General features: G+C 38.7%; 1 protein-coding gene across 5 annotated transcripts in view; it reads left to right on the top strand.

Moving 5' to 3' along the window:
- abcc8b (ATP-binding cassette, sub-family C (CFTR/MRP), member 8b) overlaps positions 1–13,473 on the top strand; it is a 37,899-nt gene extending 24,426 nt beyond the window's left edge. For 2 of the 5 annotated variants that reach the window (XM_051869617.1, XM_051869618.1), the window contains exons 24-41: positions 34–147; positions 1,161–1,251; positions 1,544–1,573; positions 6,377–6,621; positions 7,185–7,351; positions 7,444–7,513; positions 7,641–7,798; positions 8,700–8,792; positions 8,884–8,986; positions 9,131–9,244; positions 9,327–9,447; positions 9,846–9,976; positions 10,074–10,152; positions 10,238–10,346; positions 11,533–11,636; positions 12,109–12,242; positions 12,326–12,388; positions 12,474–13,473. In XM_051869617.1, the coding sequence (XP_051725577.1) occupies positions 34–147; positions 1,161–1,251; positions 1,544–1,573; positions 6,377–6,621; positions 7,185–7,351; positions 7,444–7,513; positions 7,641–7,798; positions 8,700–8,792; positions 8,884–8,986; positions 9,131–9,244; positions 9,327–9,447; positions 9,846–9,976; positions 10,074–10,152; positions 10,238–10,346; positions 11,533–11,636; positions 12,109–12,242; positions 12,326–12,388; positions 12,474–12,611 (2,064 nt within the window). In that variant the 3' untranslated portion in view covers positions 12,612–13,473. Of the gene's footprint in view, positions 1–33; positions 148–1,160; positions 1,252–1,543; positions 1,574–6,376; positions 6,622–7,184; positions 7,352–7,443; positions 7,514–7,640; positions 7,799–8,699; positions 8,793–8,883; positions 8,987–9,130; positions 9,245–9,326; positions 9,448–9,845; positions 9,977–10,073; positions 10,153–10,237; positions 10,347–11,532; positions 11,645–12,108; positions 12,243–12,325; positions 12,389–12,473 lie in introns of those variants that run through there. The other 3 variants (XM_051869619.1, XM_051869620.1, XM_051869622.1) reach the window with 2 other exon arrangements.
- Positions 13,474–13,869: the final 396 nt, after the last annotated feature.

Genomic DNA, 13,869 nt, shown 5'->3' on the forward strand with positions numbered 1-13,869 from the left:
GTAAAATGTGCTTCCATTATATTGATGCCATAGATCATTGCCATGCGGGATGGGACGGTGCAGACACAAGGGACCTTAAAAGACATTCAGTGTGCCGAACCTGAACTGTTTGAACAGTGGAGAACGCTAATGAACAGACAGAACAAAGTAAAGAAAACTTCTTTGATATGATGTTCTTCTAAAATAAAATTAATAATAATAATATTTATGTATGTATATAATTGATATTATTAGTTTATATATATATATATATATATATATATATATGAATGAATTTATTTCTAAAATTTCCTTTCATATGATGTTCTTCTTACAAAAAACATATATATTTTTTTAAACACAGTAAATTAATGCATTTATTTATTTGTATTTTTTTTTAAATATGTCTTTGTTTTATTTTTAATTATTTAATTTAATTTAAAAAATGCTTTTTGATATGATGTTCTTCTAAAATAAAATAAAGGAATATTTTTTATTTTTTTAATGAATCAATATATTTAGAAAAAGTACTTGATATGTTCTTCTAAAAAATAAATACATCAATACTTTAATTTTTTTATTAAATAGGGTAAATATATTTATTTATTTATTAAAATGGTTGTTTGATATGATGTTCTAAAATAAAATACATATTTTGTATATTTTATTATTTAATTTATTTATAAAAAATTTGATGTTCATCTAAAATAAATAAATAAATATTTATTTTTTATTTTTTAATTAATGAATGTATTTATACAAATAATTTTGAGATGATGTTCTTCTAAAATAAATACATCAGTACTTTTAATTTATTTATTAAATACAGTAAATTAATGTATTTATTTATTGAAATGCTTCTTCGATATGTTTTTCTAAAAATAAAATAAAAATATTTTAATTTTTAATTAATTAATTAAATTATAAAAATACTTCTTTGATATGATGTTCTTCTAAAATAATATATAATATATAATTTATTTATTTATAAAAAAGTTTCTTTATAAAAAACTTTATTTTTAAAAAGTTGTTCTTTATTGTTTAATTAATTAATTAATTAATTTATAAAAACATGCTTCTTTGATATGATGTTCTTCTAAACTAACTAAATAAATGCATTTATTTACATCATATGTTTGATTATATTTGACCAATGCCGTATTGCTTTGTCATTTCCACAGGAGAACAGTACAGAACTGAAGAGGAAGAGCTTCAGACGGGCCATGTACTCTAGAGATACTATGAGTCTCGCCACAGAGGACGAGGATGAAGGTAAAACATCTCCTTCAGCCAACAAGATCATGCTGTGCTCCTGTTATTATCATTAGTAAATCTGAGAAGATAGAGAAAAACTTATATTCAAACTGTATTATTAATGTAATTTTAGGTGTTTGAATTTGAAATGCTCTCTACAACACTTGCTCACCATTTGACAGGTCATCATCCTGTTACATCAGCAATAGTTGTGATATTTCACCTCAAATGTAGCATCTGTGCATTTGTCTTCATGTGACTCTTCATGTTCTTGTCTTCATGTCTATGGTGGACTCATGGGATTGACCAGCTGCTGATGTCACTGTCAGTGAAGTGAAAGGTCTGGACTCAATGGCATGAATCCTTTGAGCTTCCTCTCAATCAGATGAATAGAGCATGCAGCCTGGGGATGTTAAAAACACTGGTGTTTACAATGAAGCCATAATAATGCAGCGAGCGCTCCTCTCGATCTGAGTGCCCTTCGCAGAGTTACGTAATGCATCGACAACAATACAATACACAAAACGTTTACTACGCTGCTGTGAGCTTTCATTATAAAATCAGGTATTCAGTATGTAGGTGGTAAGTAATTCAAAGTGCTTTATATCCACAAGAAATCCAGGGATACGCTACTGTTATCGCATTAGTGATAACTAATTAACATCCCGAACGTAGACCCATCCTGCATTATTTTCATGGTCATGATATGCTTCATTGTTCTGCACAATCCTGTTTGAGTCTTAGAGGCATGAAATGCATGAGGCGTTTGGAGAAATAGCTGTTCCTTCTCCCTCCTTCCTCTGCCATGCATGAGCACTTTGAGATGAGTTCACTACTGCGATCATTCAGCATGTTTACTGGTGATTCAAACAGCCTTCTGAGAAAATGACTCTGTTTGAATTAAATCATTGCTTCCAGTTCAGCCTGTGACAGTGTTAATCTCTGATTGTTGCTTGTCACGGAAATTGTAATTCTTAAAGGTGAAGTGAGTTATTTCTGTGGCACTAGTAACAACCAGAATTGCAAAAATAATGACTGTTTTCAAGTCAACACTGTCCTTCTGCCAACTATACATATATGTATATTATATATATATATATATATATATATATATATATATATATATATATATATATATATACAAATATACAGTGAATAACACTGATTATCTCTTCATCACAGCACCTGTTAGTGGGTGGATATGTTAGGCAGCAAGTGAACATTTTGTCCTCAAAGTTGATGTGTTAGAAGCAGGAAAAATGGGCAAGCGTAAGGATTTGAGCGAGTTTGACAAGGACCAAATTGTGATGGCTAGACGACTGGGTCAGAGCATCTCCAAAACTGCAGCTCTTGTGGGGGGTTCCCGGTCTGCAGTGGTCAGTATCTATCAAAAGTGCTCCAAGGAAGGAACAGTGGTGAACCGGCGACAGGGTCATGGGCGGCCAAGACTCATTGATGCACGTGGGGAGCAAAGGTTGGCCCGTGTGGTCCGATCCAACAGACGAGCTACTGTAGCTCAAATTGCTCAAGAAGTTAATGCTGGTTCTGATAGAAAGGTGTCAGAATACACAGTGCATCACAGTTTGTTGCGTATGGAGCTGCATAGACACGGACCAGTCAGGGTGCCCATGCTGACCCCTGTCCACCGCCGAAAGAGCAAACACTGGACACGTGAGCATCAGAACTGGACCATGGAGCAATGGAAGAAGGAGGCCTGGTCTGATGAATCATGTTTTCTTTTACATCACGTGGATGGCCGGGTGCGTGTGCGTCACTTACCTGGGGAACACATGGCACCAGGATGCACTATGGGAAGAAGGCAAGCCAGCGGAAGCAGTGTGATGCTTTGGGCAATGTTCTGCTGGGAAACCTTGGGTCCTGCCATCCATGTGGATGTTACTTTGACACGTACCACCTACCTAAGCATTGTTGAGACCATGTACACCCTTTCATGGAAACGGTATTCCCTGGTGACTGTGGCCTCTTTCAGCAGGATAATGCGCCCTGCCACAAAGCAAAAATGGTTCAGGAATGATTTGAGGAGCACAACAACGAGTTTGAGGTGTTGACTTGGCCTCCAGATTCCCCAGATCTCAATTCAATCGAGCATCTGTGGGATGTGCTGAACAAACAAGTCTGATCCATGGAGGCTCCACCTCACAACTTACAGGACTTAAAGGATCTGCTGCTAACATCTTGGTGTCAGATACCACAGCACACCTTCAGGGGTCTAGAGGAGTCCATGCCTCGACGGGTCAGGGCTGTTTTGGCAACAAAATGGGGATCAACACAATATTTCAACACAATATTTGCTCATAATGTTATGCCTGATCGGTGTGTGTATATATATATATATATATATATATATATATATACATATACAGGTGCTGGTCATATAATTAGAATATCATCAAAAAGTTGATTTATTTCACTAATTCCATTCAAAAAGTGAAACTTGTATATTATATTCATTCATTACACACAGACTGATATATTTCAAATGTTTATTTCTTTTAATTTTGATGATTATAACTGACAACTAAGGAAAATCCCAAATTCAGTATCTCAGAAAATTTGAATATTGTGAAAAGTTTCAATATTGAAGACACCTGGTGCCACACTCTAATCAGCTAATTAACTCAAAACACCTGCAAAGGCCTTTAAATGGTCTCTCAGTCTAGTTCTGTAGGCTACACAATCATGGGGAAGACTGCTGACTTGACAGTTGTCCAAAAGACGACCATTGACACCTTGCACAAGGAGGGCAAGACACAAAAGGTCATTGCAAAAGAGGCTAGCTGTTCACAGAGCTCTGTGTCCAAGCACATTAATAGAGAGGCGAAGGGAAGGAAAAGATGTGGTAGAAAAAAGTGTACAAGCAATAGGGATAACCGCACCCTGGAGAGGATTGTGAAACAAAACCCATTCAAAAATGTGGGGGAGATTCACAAAGAGTGGACTGCAGCTGGAGTCAGTGCTTCAAGAACCACTACGCACAGACGTATGCAAGACATGGGTTTCAGCTGTCGCATGCCTTGTGTCAAGCCACTCTTGAACAACAGACAGCGTCAGAAGCGTCTCGCCTGGGCTAAAGACAAAAAGGACTGGACTGCTGCTGAGTGGTCCAAAGTTATGTTCTCTGATGAAAGTAAATTTTGCATTTCCTTTGGAAATCAGGGTCCCAGGGCCACGCCGCATTGCTGCAGTAATTCAGGCAAAAGGAGCCCCAACTAAGTATTGAGTGCTGTACATGCTCATACTTTTCATGTTCATACTTTTCAGTTGGCCAAGATTTCTAAAAATCCTTTCTTTGTATTGGTCTTAAGTAATATTCTAATTTTCTGAGATACTGAATTTGGGATTTTCCTTAGTTGTCAGTTATAATCATCAAAATTAAAAGAAATAAACATTTGAAATATATCAGTCTGTGTGTAATGAATGAATATAATATACAAGATTCACTTTTTGAATGGAATTAGGTGAAATAAATCAACTTTTTGATGATATTCTAATTATATGACCAGCACCTGTTTATGTGTGTATATATATATATATATATATATATATATATATATATATACATACACTTAAAGGAACACTTTGAAAACACATCAGATCTCAATGGGGAAAAATATCATGCTGGATATCTATACTGATATGGACTGGGTAATGTGTTAGGAACGAAAGGATGCCACATCGTTTGATGGAAATGAAAATTATCAACCTAAAGAGGACTGAATTCAAAGACACCCCGAAAATCAAAGTGAAAAAATGATGCAGCAGGCTAGTCCATTTTGCTGAAATTTCATTGGAGCAACTCAAAATGGTACTCAGTAGTTTGTAATGCTCCCACATGCTTGACAACGTTGGGGCTCCTAATGAGACGACGGATGGTGTCCTGGGGTATTTCCTCCCAGATCTGGACCAGGGCATCACTGAGCTCCTGGACAGTCTGAGGTGCAACCTGGAGGCGTCGGATGGACGGAAACATAACGTCCCAGAGGTGTTCTATTGGATTTAGGTCAGGCGAGTGTGGGGGCCATTCAATGGCATCAATTCCTTCATCCTCCAGGAACTGCCTGCATACTCTCGCCACATGAGGCCGGGCATTGTCGTGCACCAGGAGGAACCCAGGACCCACTGCACCAGCGTAGGGTCTGACAATGGGTCCAAGGATTTCATCCCGATACCTAATGGCAGTCAGGGTGCCATTGTCTAGCCTGTAGAGGTCTGTGCGTCCCTCCATGGATATGCCTCCCCAGACCATCACTGACCATCACCACCAAACCGGTCATGCTGAATGATGTTACAGGCAGCATAACGTTCTCCACGGCTTCTCCAGACCCTTTCACATCTGTCACATGTGCTCAGGGTGAACCTGCTCTCATCTGTGAAAAGCACAGGGCGCCAGTGGCGGACCTGCCAATTCTGGTGTTCAATGGCAAATGCCAATCGAGCTCCATGGTGCCAGGCAGTGAGAACAGGACCCACTAGAGGACGTCGGGCCCTCAGGCCACCCTCATGAAGTCTGTTTCTGATTGTTTGGTCAGAGACATTCACACCAGTGGCCTGCTGGAGGTAATTCTGTAGTGCTCTGGCAGTGCTCATCCTGTTCCTCCTTGCACAAAGGAGCAGACACCGGTCCTGCTGATGGGTTAAGGACCTTCTACGGCCCTGTCCAGCTCTCCTAGAGTAACTGCCTGTGTCCTGGAATCTCCTTCATGCTCTTGAGACTGTGCTGGGAGACACAGCAAACCTTCTGGCAATGACACATATTGATGTGCCATCCTAAACGAGATGGACTGCCTGTGCATCCTCTGTAGAGTCCAGGTATCGCCTCATGCTACCAGTAGTGACACTGACCCTAGCCAAATATAAAACTAGTCAAAAACAGTTAGAAAAGATGAGTAGGGAAAAAAATGTCAGTGGTCTCCACCTGTAAAACCATTCCTGTTTATATATATATATATATATATATATATATATATATGGACAGAAAGTAATTATGTAATTCCGAAATTGCACACTTCACCTTCATATAATTCATTCCGGCTGATCTGAGCATGATCTGTGGAATGAACAGGCTGAACTCTGCTTAACCTCTTCCAGAATTAAATTTAATGGCTTTGTATTGTGTTTGCAGACAGCTCAACCAGCACAGATGAGGACAGCCTCAGGGCGGAGCTGCGTCACAGGACCACCATTCCCTGGAGCTCGTTTGCAACATACTTGAGAGCTGCAGGCATGTTACTGCTTCCTCTGCTCGTCCTCTCTCAGCTCACCAAACACTCCCTGATGGTCGCCATAGACTTCTGGCTCGCTCACTGGACATCACATGTCATCGCGGCGCAGATGGAAAGTGCTGAGAGGAACTGCACCATCTCAAGGGTGAGAGAACTGGACCATGGCACAAGTTACACTCGATACTGCTGGTGACGTCAACAGCAACTTGAACAAACTCAGGAAAGTTGATAAATTCTTTGATACTTTTTAAGTGAAAAGCTGTTGTGTGAATCTGCAGAGACAGTGTCTGTCACAAACACACACTCTTTAGCCTCAAGGGTCTGAACACAGCTGTTTGAGTCTCGCTCAGAGCCCCAGTAGACTGTGTGTCCTCTACAAACACTATTCTTACGTCCCAGGTGAATGACTATTGTTTTCCTTTGATAAAAGTATATTTATATTTTCATAGAAACAGTTTCATAATAGGGTAATTCTCAGGATACAATGCCATTGTGATTTAAATGTCGAAAACATACACTACCGTTAAAAGTTTGGGTATTTGGGTAAAAGACTTTTATTTTTTGAAATAAAGGCTGTGTTCACACTTGGCAGGTTTGGTTGGATTAAAACAAACTCTGGTGCGATTGCTCTGTTAGTTAAAACATATACTGCTTTAAGAAAGTGATTGAGTGGAGGTTAATCTTGTCGTTCTCTGTCTGTGGTGTCAGGACTGTGAGTTCAGCCACTCGTCGTACCTGCAAGTGTTCTGTGTGTTGTGCGGTCTGGGGATCGTGCTGTGTCTCGTCACGTCTCTGGCGGTGGAGTGGACGGGTCTACGGGTGGCCAAAGAGCTTCACTGCAGCCTCCTGCGCATCATAGTCCTCGCACCCATGAGGTCTGTGTCGGTTCAGTGCATTAATGACAGCTCATGTTGACCCAACAGATTTCAAAACCCAAACTCATGTGCTATTCTGTGTTTCCCCACAGGTTATTCGAGACAACTCCACTGGGGAACATCCTAAACCGTTTCTCAACCGACACCAACACAGTCGATCAGGTACGGCAAGTTAAAGAGGCATGTTACATTTATTATGTACTGTATGTCTAATCTGGGAAGCTAAGCAAGTTTCAGCTTGGACCGTTCGGCATGGATGGATAAATCTGATGTTTTGGTGTCATTCCAGCATATTCCGGCCACAATGGAGTGTTTGAGTCGCTCGACTCTGCTGTGTGTGTCTGCGGTGGGCGTCATCTCTTACGTCACGCCCGTCTTTCTCATCGCTCTGCTGCCGCTGGCCATCGCCTGTTACTTCATTCAGAAGTATTTCAGAGTGGCGTCAAGGTTCGTATCAGAGGATAAAACTTACAAAAATACACATGAGAGAAACTGTGCCTGTGATTTATAAAGTTTCACCATCGAGGTCAGAGTAAAATATCAGGTAGAGCTGTCAGGTTAACTAGTATAGTATAGTGTCACAGGAGGTTTTTGTTCTTTAAAGTTGTTTTTTAGCTTTAATTATTTGTTAATATTTTTTTTTTTTTTACATTTTTATATTTAATGTAGTTTTTTTGTATTATTTTTATTATTTATTATTAATTTATTTAATTATTATTAAATTATTCCACAAAATTTAAAAAAGTTAAAATGTTTTAAAGTTAACACTTTTTCTTATTTTATTTTTATAATTTATTTATAACTTAATTTATTTTATTTTTATTTATCACATTTTTTTTTTTTATAAATTATATTTAATGTTGTTTTTGTATTTTATTTACTATTATTTCTCAACAATTAATGTTAGAATTAATGTAATGTAATACATACAAAACTTTTATATTTTATTTTTATTATCACATTTAAATTTTTTATATATTGTATTTAATGTTGTTTTATTTCCTATTATTTCTCAACAATTAATGTTAGAATTATATAAAATTCTCGTATTTAATTTTTATAATTTATTATTTTTTATATTTTATATTTAATTTTTTTCTCAAACTTACTTATGCCCGTCACCCTTTCCAGGTAAATTTTTTTTCTCAAAACATAATGTTTACTTACATAAAATGTTAACATTTAATTTTTTTATAATTGAATTTTTTACATTTTAAAAACGTTTTAAGGATACAAAATTGTAAAATAATACATAAAATGTATATATTGTATACTGTAATTGATTCTTGTATTGGCGCATTCCTTCCTTTCTTCTTCTTATTCATCTCCTCTTCTCTTCTTCTGTTAGAGACCTGCAGCAGTTGGAGGACAGCACTGAGATGCCTCTTCTGTCCCATTACTCACAGACCATCGAGGGGCTCACCACCATCAGAGCTTTTAGGTGACGCACACACACACACACACACACACAGATGTTTGATGCTTCAGCAGCACTGTGACGATGACATTGACTGGACTGTCTTTTGTCTCAGGCATGAGCAGAAGTTTAAGAAGAAACTGCTGGAACACACTGATGCTAATAACATCTCCTCCCTCTTCCTGTCGGCAGCCAATCGCTGGCTGGAGGTTCGCATGGTAATGAAATACCTACATATATTCATATATACTTACAATTGTATGTGGATATTTACTTGCTTATTATTAATTTCAGCATGTTATAAATGCATTACAATACATATTGTTCCAAAGCAACTCATTATTTTTGCTGATTCTCTGCAGGAATACGTCGGGGCATTTGTGGTGCTGATAGCAGCGGTCGCGTCGATAACGAATGCTTTATACAGCCAGGTTTCAGCAGGACTCGTGGGTCTGGGACTCACATATGCACTGATGGTAATGTACAGAAATAAACCGTCAACAGCCGTTACTAGTGTGAGTTCAGGAGCCTGACAACCTTTTACTTGCTGTCCTGAAGGTGTCAAACTACCTGAACTGGATCGTGCGTAACCTGGCAGACATGGAGGTGCAGCTGGGCTGCGTGAAGAGGGTCAGCGCTTTGATACACACTCAACCGGAGAGCTACGACGGGCTCATGAGTGAGGACAGCATCAGCTAATCACAACACAAAACACTGAGTAACAATAATAATAATAATTGGCAACATTGTTGTTTTTTAAATAATAATAATAAAAAATATGAATATATGATTCAAATATTAATTTCAAATCAGTGTAAAAGCAGATTAAGTATAAAAGGTTGTTTTTTTTTTATATGAATTAATATGTACTTCTGATGTATTATTATTCTTTATTTTTTGTATGTATTATATATATATATATATATATATATATACACACACACACAATTTTTGGGAACATTAAATGAAAAATATAACAATATTATGCTCCACAGAACATTAATGTAATATCTGGTAATATTATTAATGAAGTATTTCAAGTCATTAGCTGGTGTGATGTAATGCATATGATTCCAGCTCCAGCTCAGGTTCCTGCCGGATGGCCGAAATACGGAGAGATCCAGATCAACAATCTGAGTGTGCGCTACGACACCAGCTTGAAACCGGTTCTGAGACACGTCAATGCCCACATCAAACCGGGACAGAAGGTCATTCTGGTGCTTTACACAACCTCTCTCAGACTCTTCACTGGGAGAAATGTACAAAAAGCAAATTGCACAGGATGACTGAATGTTTTATTGCTAGGTGGGAATATGTGGACGGACGGGAAGTGGAAAATCGTCCTTTTCTTTGGCTCTCTTCAGAATGGTGGACACGTTTGAGGGTAACAGGAGCTTCCTAAAATGAGCAAACTCTTCATGTTCTGATCTGAAGGTCTTTGCGATCACACACGTTTTGTTCTCACACAGGGCAAATTCTCATTGATGGGATTGATATTGCAAAGCTTCCGCTGCAGATGCTACGATCAAAGTTTTCCATTATCCTGCAGGATCCCATTTTATTCAGTGGAACGATTCGGTGAGGCTTTTCACATTTCTCAAGCCATACACAGCATTTATTCCTTTCAAACTGCGTTTTCCATCAGGTTGCCCACACACACGGACAGGCACACTCACTCACTCACTCACTCACTAACTTACTCGCTCACTCACTAGCTCACTCACCGACTCACTCGCTTACTCACTCACTGACTCACTCACTCAGACTCACCCACTCACTCACTCACTAGCTCACTCACTGACTCACTCACTCACTCACTCAGACTCACTCAGTCACTCACCAACTCACTCACCGACTCACCCACTCGCTCACTCACTCACCGACTCACCAACTCACTCACTCAGTCACTAACTCACTCACTCGCTCACTCACTCACTGACTGACTCACTCAGTCACTCACCAACTCACTGACTGACTCACTCACTTACTGACTCACTCACTCAGTCACTCACCAACTCACTCACCGACTCACCCACTCACTCACTCGCTTACTCACTCACTCAGACTCACCCACTCACTCACTCACTAGCTCACTCACTGACTCACTCACTCACTCACTCAGACTCACTCAGTCACTCACCAACTCACTCACCGACTCACCCACTCGCTCACTCACTCACCGACTCACCCACTCACTCACTCAGTCACTAACTCACTCACTCGCTCACTCACTGACTGACTCACTCAGTCACTCACCAACTCACTGACTGACTCACTCACTTACTGACTCACTCACTCAGTCACTCACCAACTCACTCACCGACTCACCCACTCACTCACTCGCTTACTCACTCACTCGCTCACTCAGTCACTCACCAACTCACTCACCGACTCACTCACTTACTGACTCACTCACTCAGACTCACTCAGTCACTCACCGACTCGCTTACTCACTCACCGACTCACCCACTCACCGACTCATTCACTCACTCACTGACTCATTTACTGACTCACTTACTCACCAACTCACTCACTGACTCATTCACTCACTCACTGACTCATTTACTGACTCACTCACTCACCGACTCATTTACTGACTCACTTACTTACTCACCAACTCATTCACTCACTCACTCACTGACTCACTCACTCACCGACTCAGCCACTCACCGATTTGCTCACTCACGCACACTCACAAATATCAGCCACTTTTCTAGTCTTCTCAGGTCTAGTCTAGCATGAACTTGTTTTCTCTCTTTCTCAGGTTTAATCTGGATCCAGAGAGAAAGGCCACAGACAAAATGCTTTGGGAGGCTCTTGAAATCGCCCAGCTAATGCCAGTTGTTAAAGCTTTACCTGGTGGACTAGGTGAATGAATGAGTTTTGTCATTTTTTAAAAGTGAAGTCTGTACATAAGTGGCACCAACTGACCAGATGAGCAGAACAAAAATGAGAAGTATTCACTAACAGTCAAACATTTGGAATAATTCAGATTTTTAATGCTCTTCTGCTCACCAAGGCTGTATTTAATTGATCAAAACTACAGTAAAAATGTGAAATATTATTACAGTTTAAAGTAACTGTTTTCTATGTGAATATATAGTGATGTGTAATTTATTCCAGTGATCAAAGCTGAATTTTCAGCATCATTACTCCAGTCTTCAGTGTCACATGATCCTTCAGAAATCATTCTAATATGATGATTTGCTGCTCAAGAAACATTTATGATTATTATCAATGTTGAAAACAGTTCAGATTTGTATGGGAAAAAAAGAAAGAAAAAGAAACGAATTACTTTTATTCAGCAGACATTTATATAGGTTTCGTTGAACCTCCACAGACGCCACAGTGACGGAGGGAGGCGAGAACTTCAGTCAGGGCCAGAGGCAGCTCTTCTGTCTCGCTCGAGCCTTTGTGAGGAAGAGCAGCATCCTCATCATGGATGAAGCCACAGCATCTATTGACATGGCCACAGTGAGAACCACAGAACATCATTCACTGGCTTGTTTTGGTGAATCTAAACTTGACCTAATCTCCATCTTCCTTTGCTCCTGTAGGAAAGTATTCTGCAGAAAGTAGTCATGACGGCGTTTGCAGACCGAACAGTGGTGACAATAGCAGTGAGTACCTGCACCTCTCTTACTATAAACCGTCACAGCATGGCTTCGTTGTGATCCGATGGCTGATGTGTTTTGTGTTGGACAGCATCGCGTTCACACCATCCTGGGCTCAGACGCGGTGATCGTGATGAAACACGGTGCGATCGTCGAATACGACGAACCCGAGGCGCTACTGGAGCAGAAGGACAGCGTTTTCTCCGCGTTTGTGCGAGCGGATAAATAAAGATGGTTGGAGAAGGAAGAATGTAGAATTTTGAACTTTATGGTTGTATATGGATTGTATAATTCTTTTCTTGTAAAATAAAATGCTGAATTACACAATAATCTGTATACTGGAGATTTGTAGCAAGGCTCTATTGTAAGAACTAAACTATCAGAAATTGAAATGTGCTGCAAGTTATTTTTTTCAAATAAAATGTCCCTTTTTAAAACATGTATTCAGTATGTACTTTAGGACAGGAGTTTAATCTTTTAGATGCCACAGACCCCCAACCTCAAATTTAAAAGGCAGCAAAACATTTGTATGTATAAAGATCCAATTTATACTGTGAAAAATAAGTATTATAAATCTGTAAATTGTTTAGAAAATATTATTATTATATTATAAAGTTTTTTTTTCTACTCACTAGTACTGTACTGTTTATTTAATTTTATTATTTATTTTATTAATTTAATAATAGCACATTTTTAATCTAATAATTTTTGTTTTATTAATTTATATTTCTATTTATTTTAATCTATTTATATATTTAATCTTTTTTTTTTTTTTTTTTTTTTAATTTTAAAACATTTCCACGCACCCCCTAGCACTTCCCCATTTTGAAAACATACCACAATGATGTTTGACTGCACTGCCATCTATCGGCATGAGTTTTATAGGTTAAATGAACCTTTGCAAAGACCTCTCTCTCATGCCACACATCATATTCTCACGCAGTGAAAATACATTGCGGAGCAAAGAGGACACTGACAACACGCCGACAGACAAGACGGAGCAGGTTACTTTTGGTATGAAAAAGTCCCAGCTTTCAAATTGTAATTTATTTCAGAAAATCAAACAATAAATGCCATTTTTTGGCTCTTTATGTGTGATGACATCGCTGTAGCACCTCAGTTCAAGTGTCACAAGAACCGATTTCTCGTTTACTTGCTACACCACGAAATAAACATGAATGAACATCAGAAGGTATGTTGATTCAACTGAGGAAAGCCATCAATACACACCATTTTTTCAAGTTAAAGTCCACTTAAGTTTATCTACTAACTCTCCTGTCTGGTTAATTTGTCAGACAAAATGGCGGATTCTGCATTATGATTGGTCAGATCACCTGTCAATCAAACTCCCAGCAAAGGGTGAATTAAAGGTAAACTATGTAACTTTATTATATAAATTCTGTAATTTTGAACAATAATCAAGTACATCATGAATCCATCTTCCAAACTGCCTATAAAAACTGTTAATATTGGGACTACTTTAGACC

Source organism: Ctenopharyngodon idella, chromosome 18, assembly GCF_019924925.1.
Source record: "Ctenopharyngodon idella isolate HZGC_01 chromosome 18, HZGC01, whole genome shotgun sequence".
Lineage (NCBI taxonomy): Eukaryota > Metazoa > Chordata > Actinopteri > Cypriniformes > Xenocyprididae > Ctenopharyngodon > Ctenopharyngodon idella.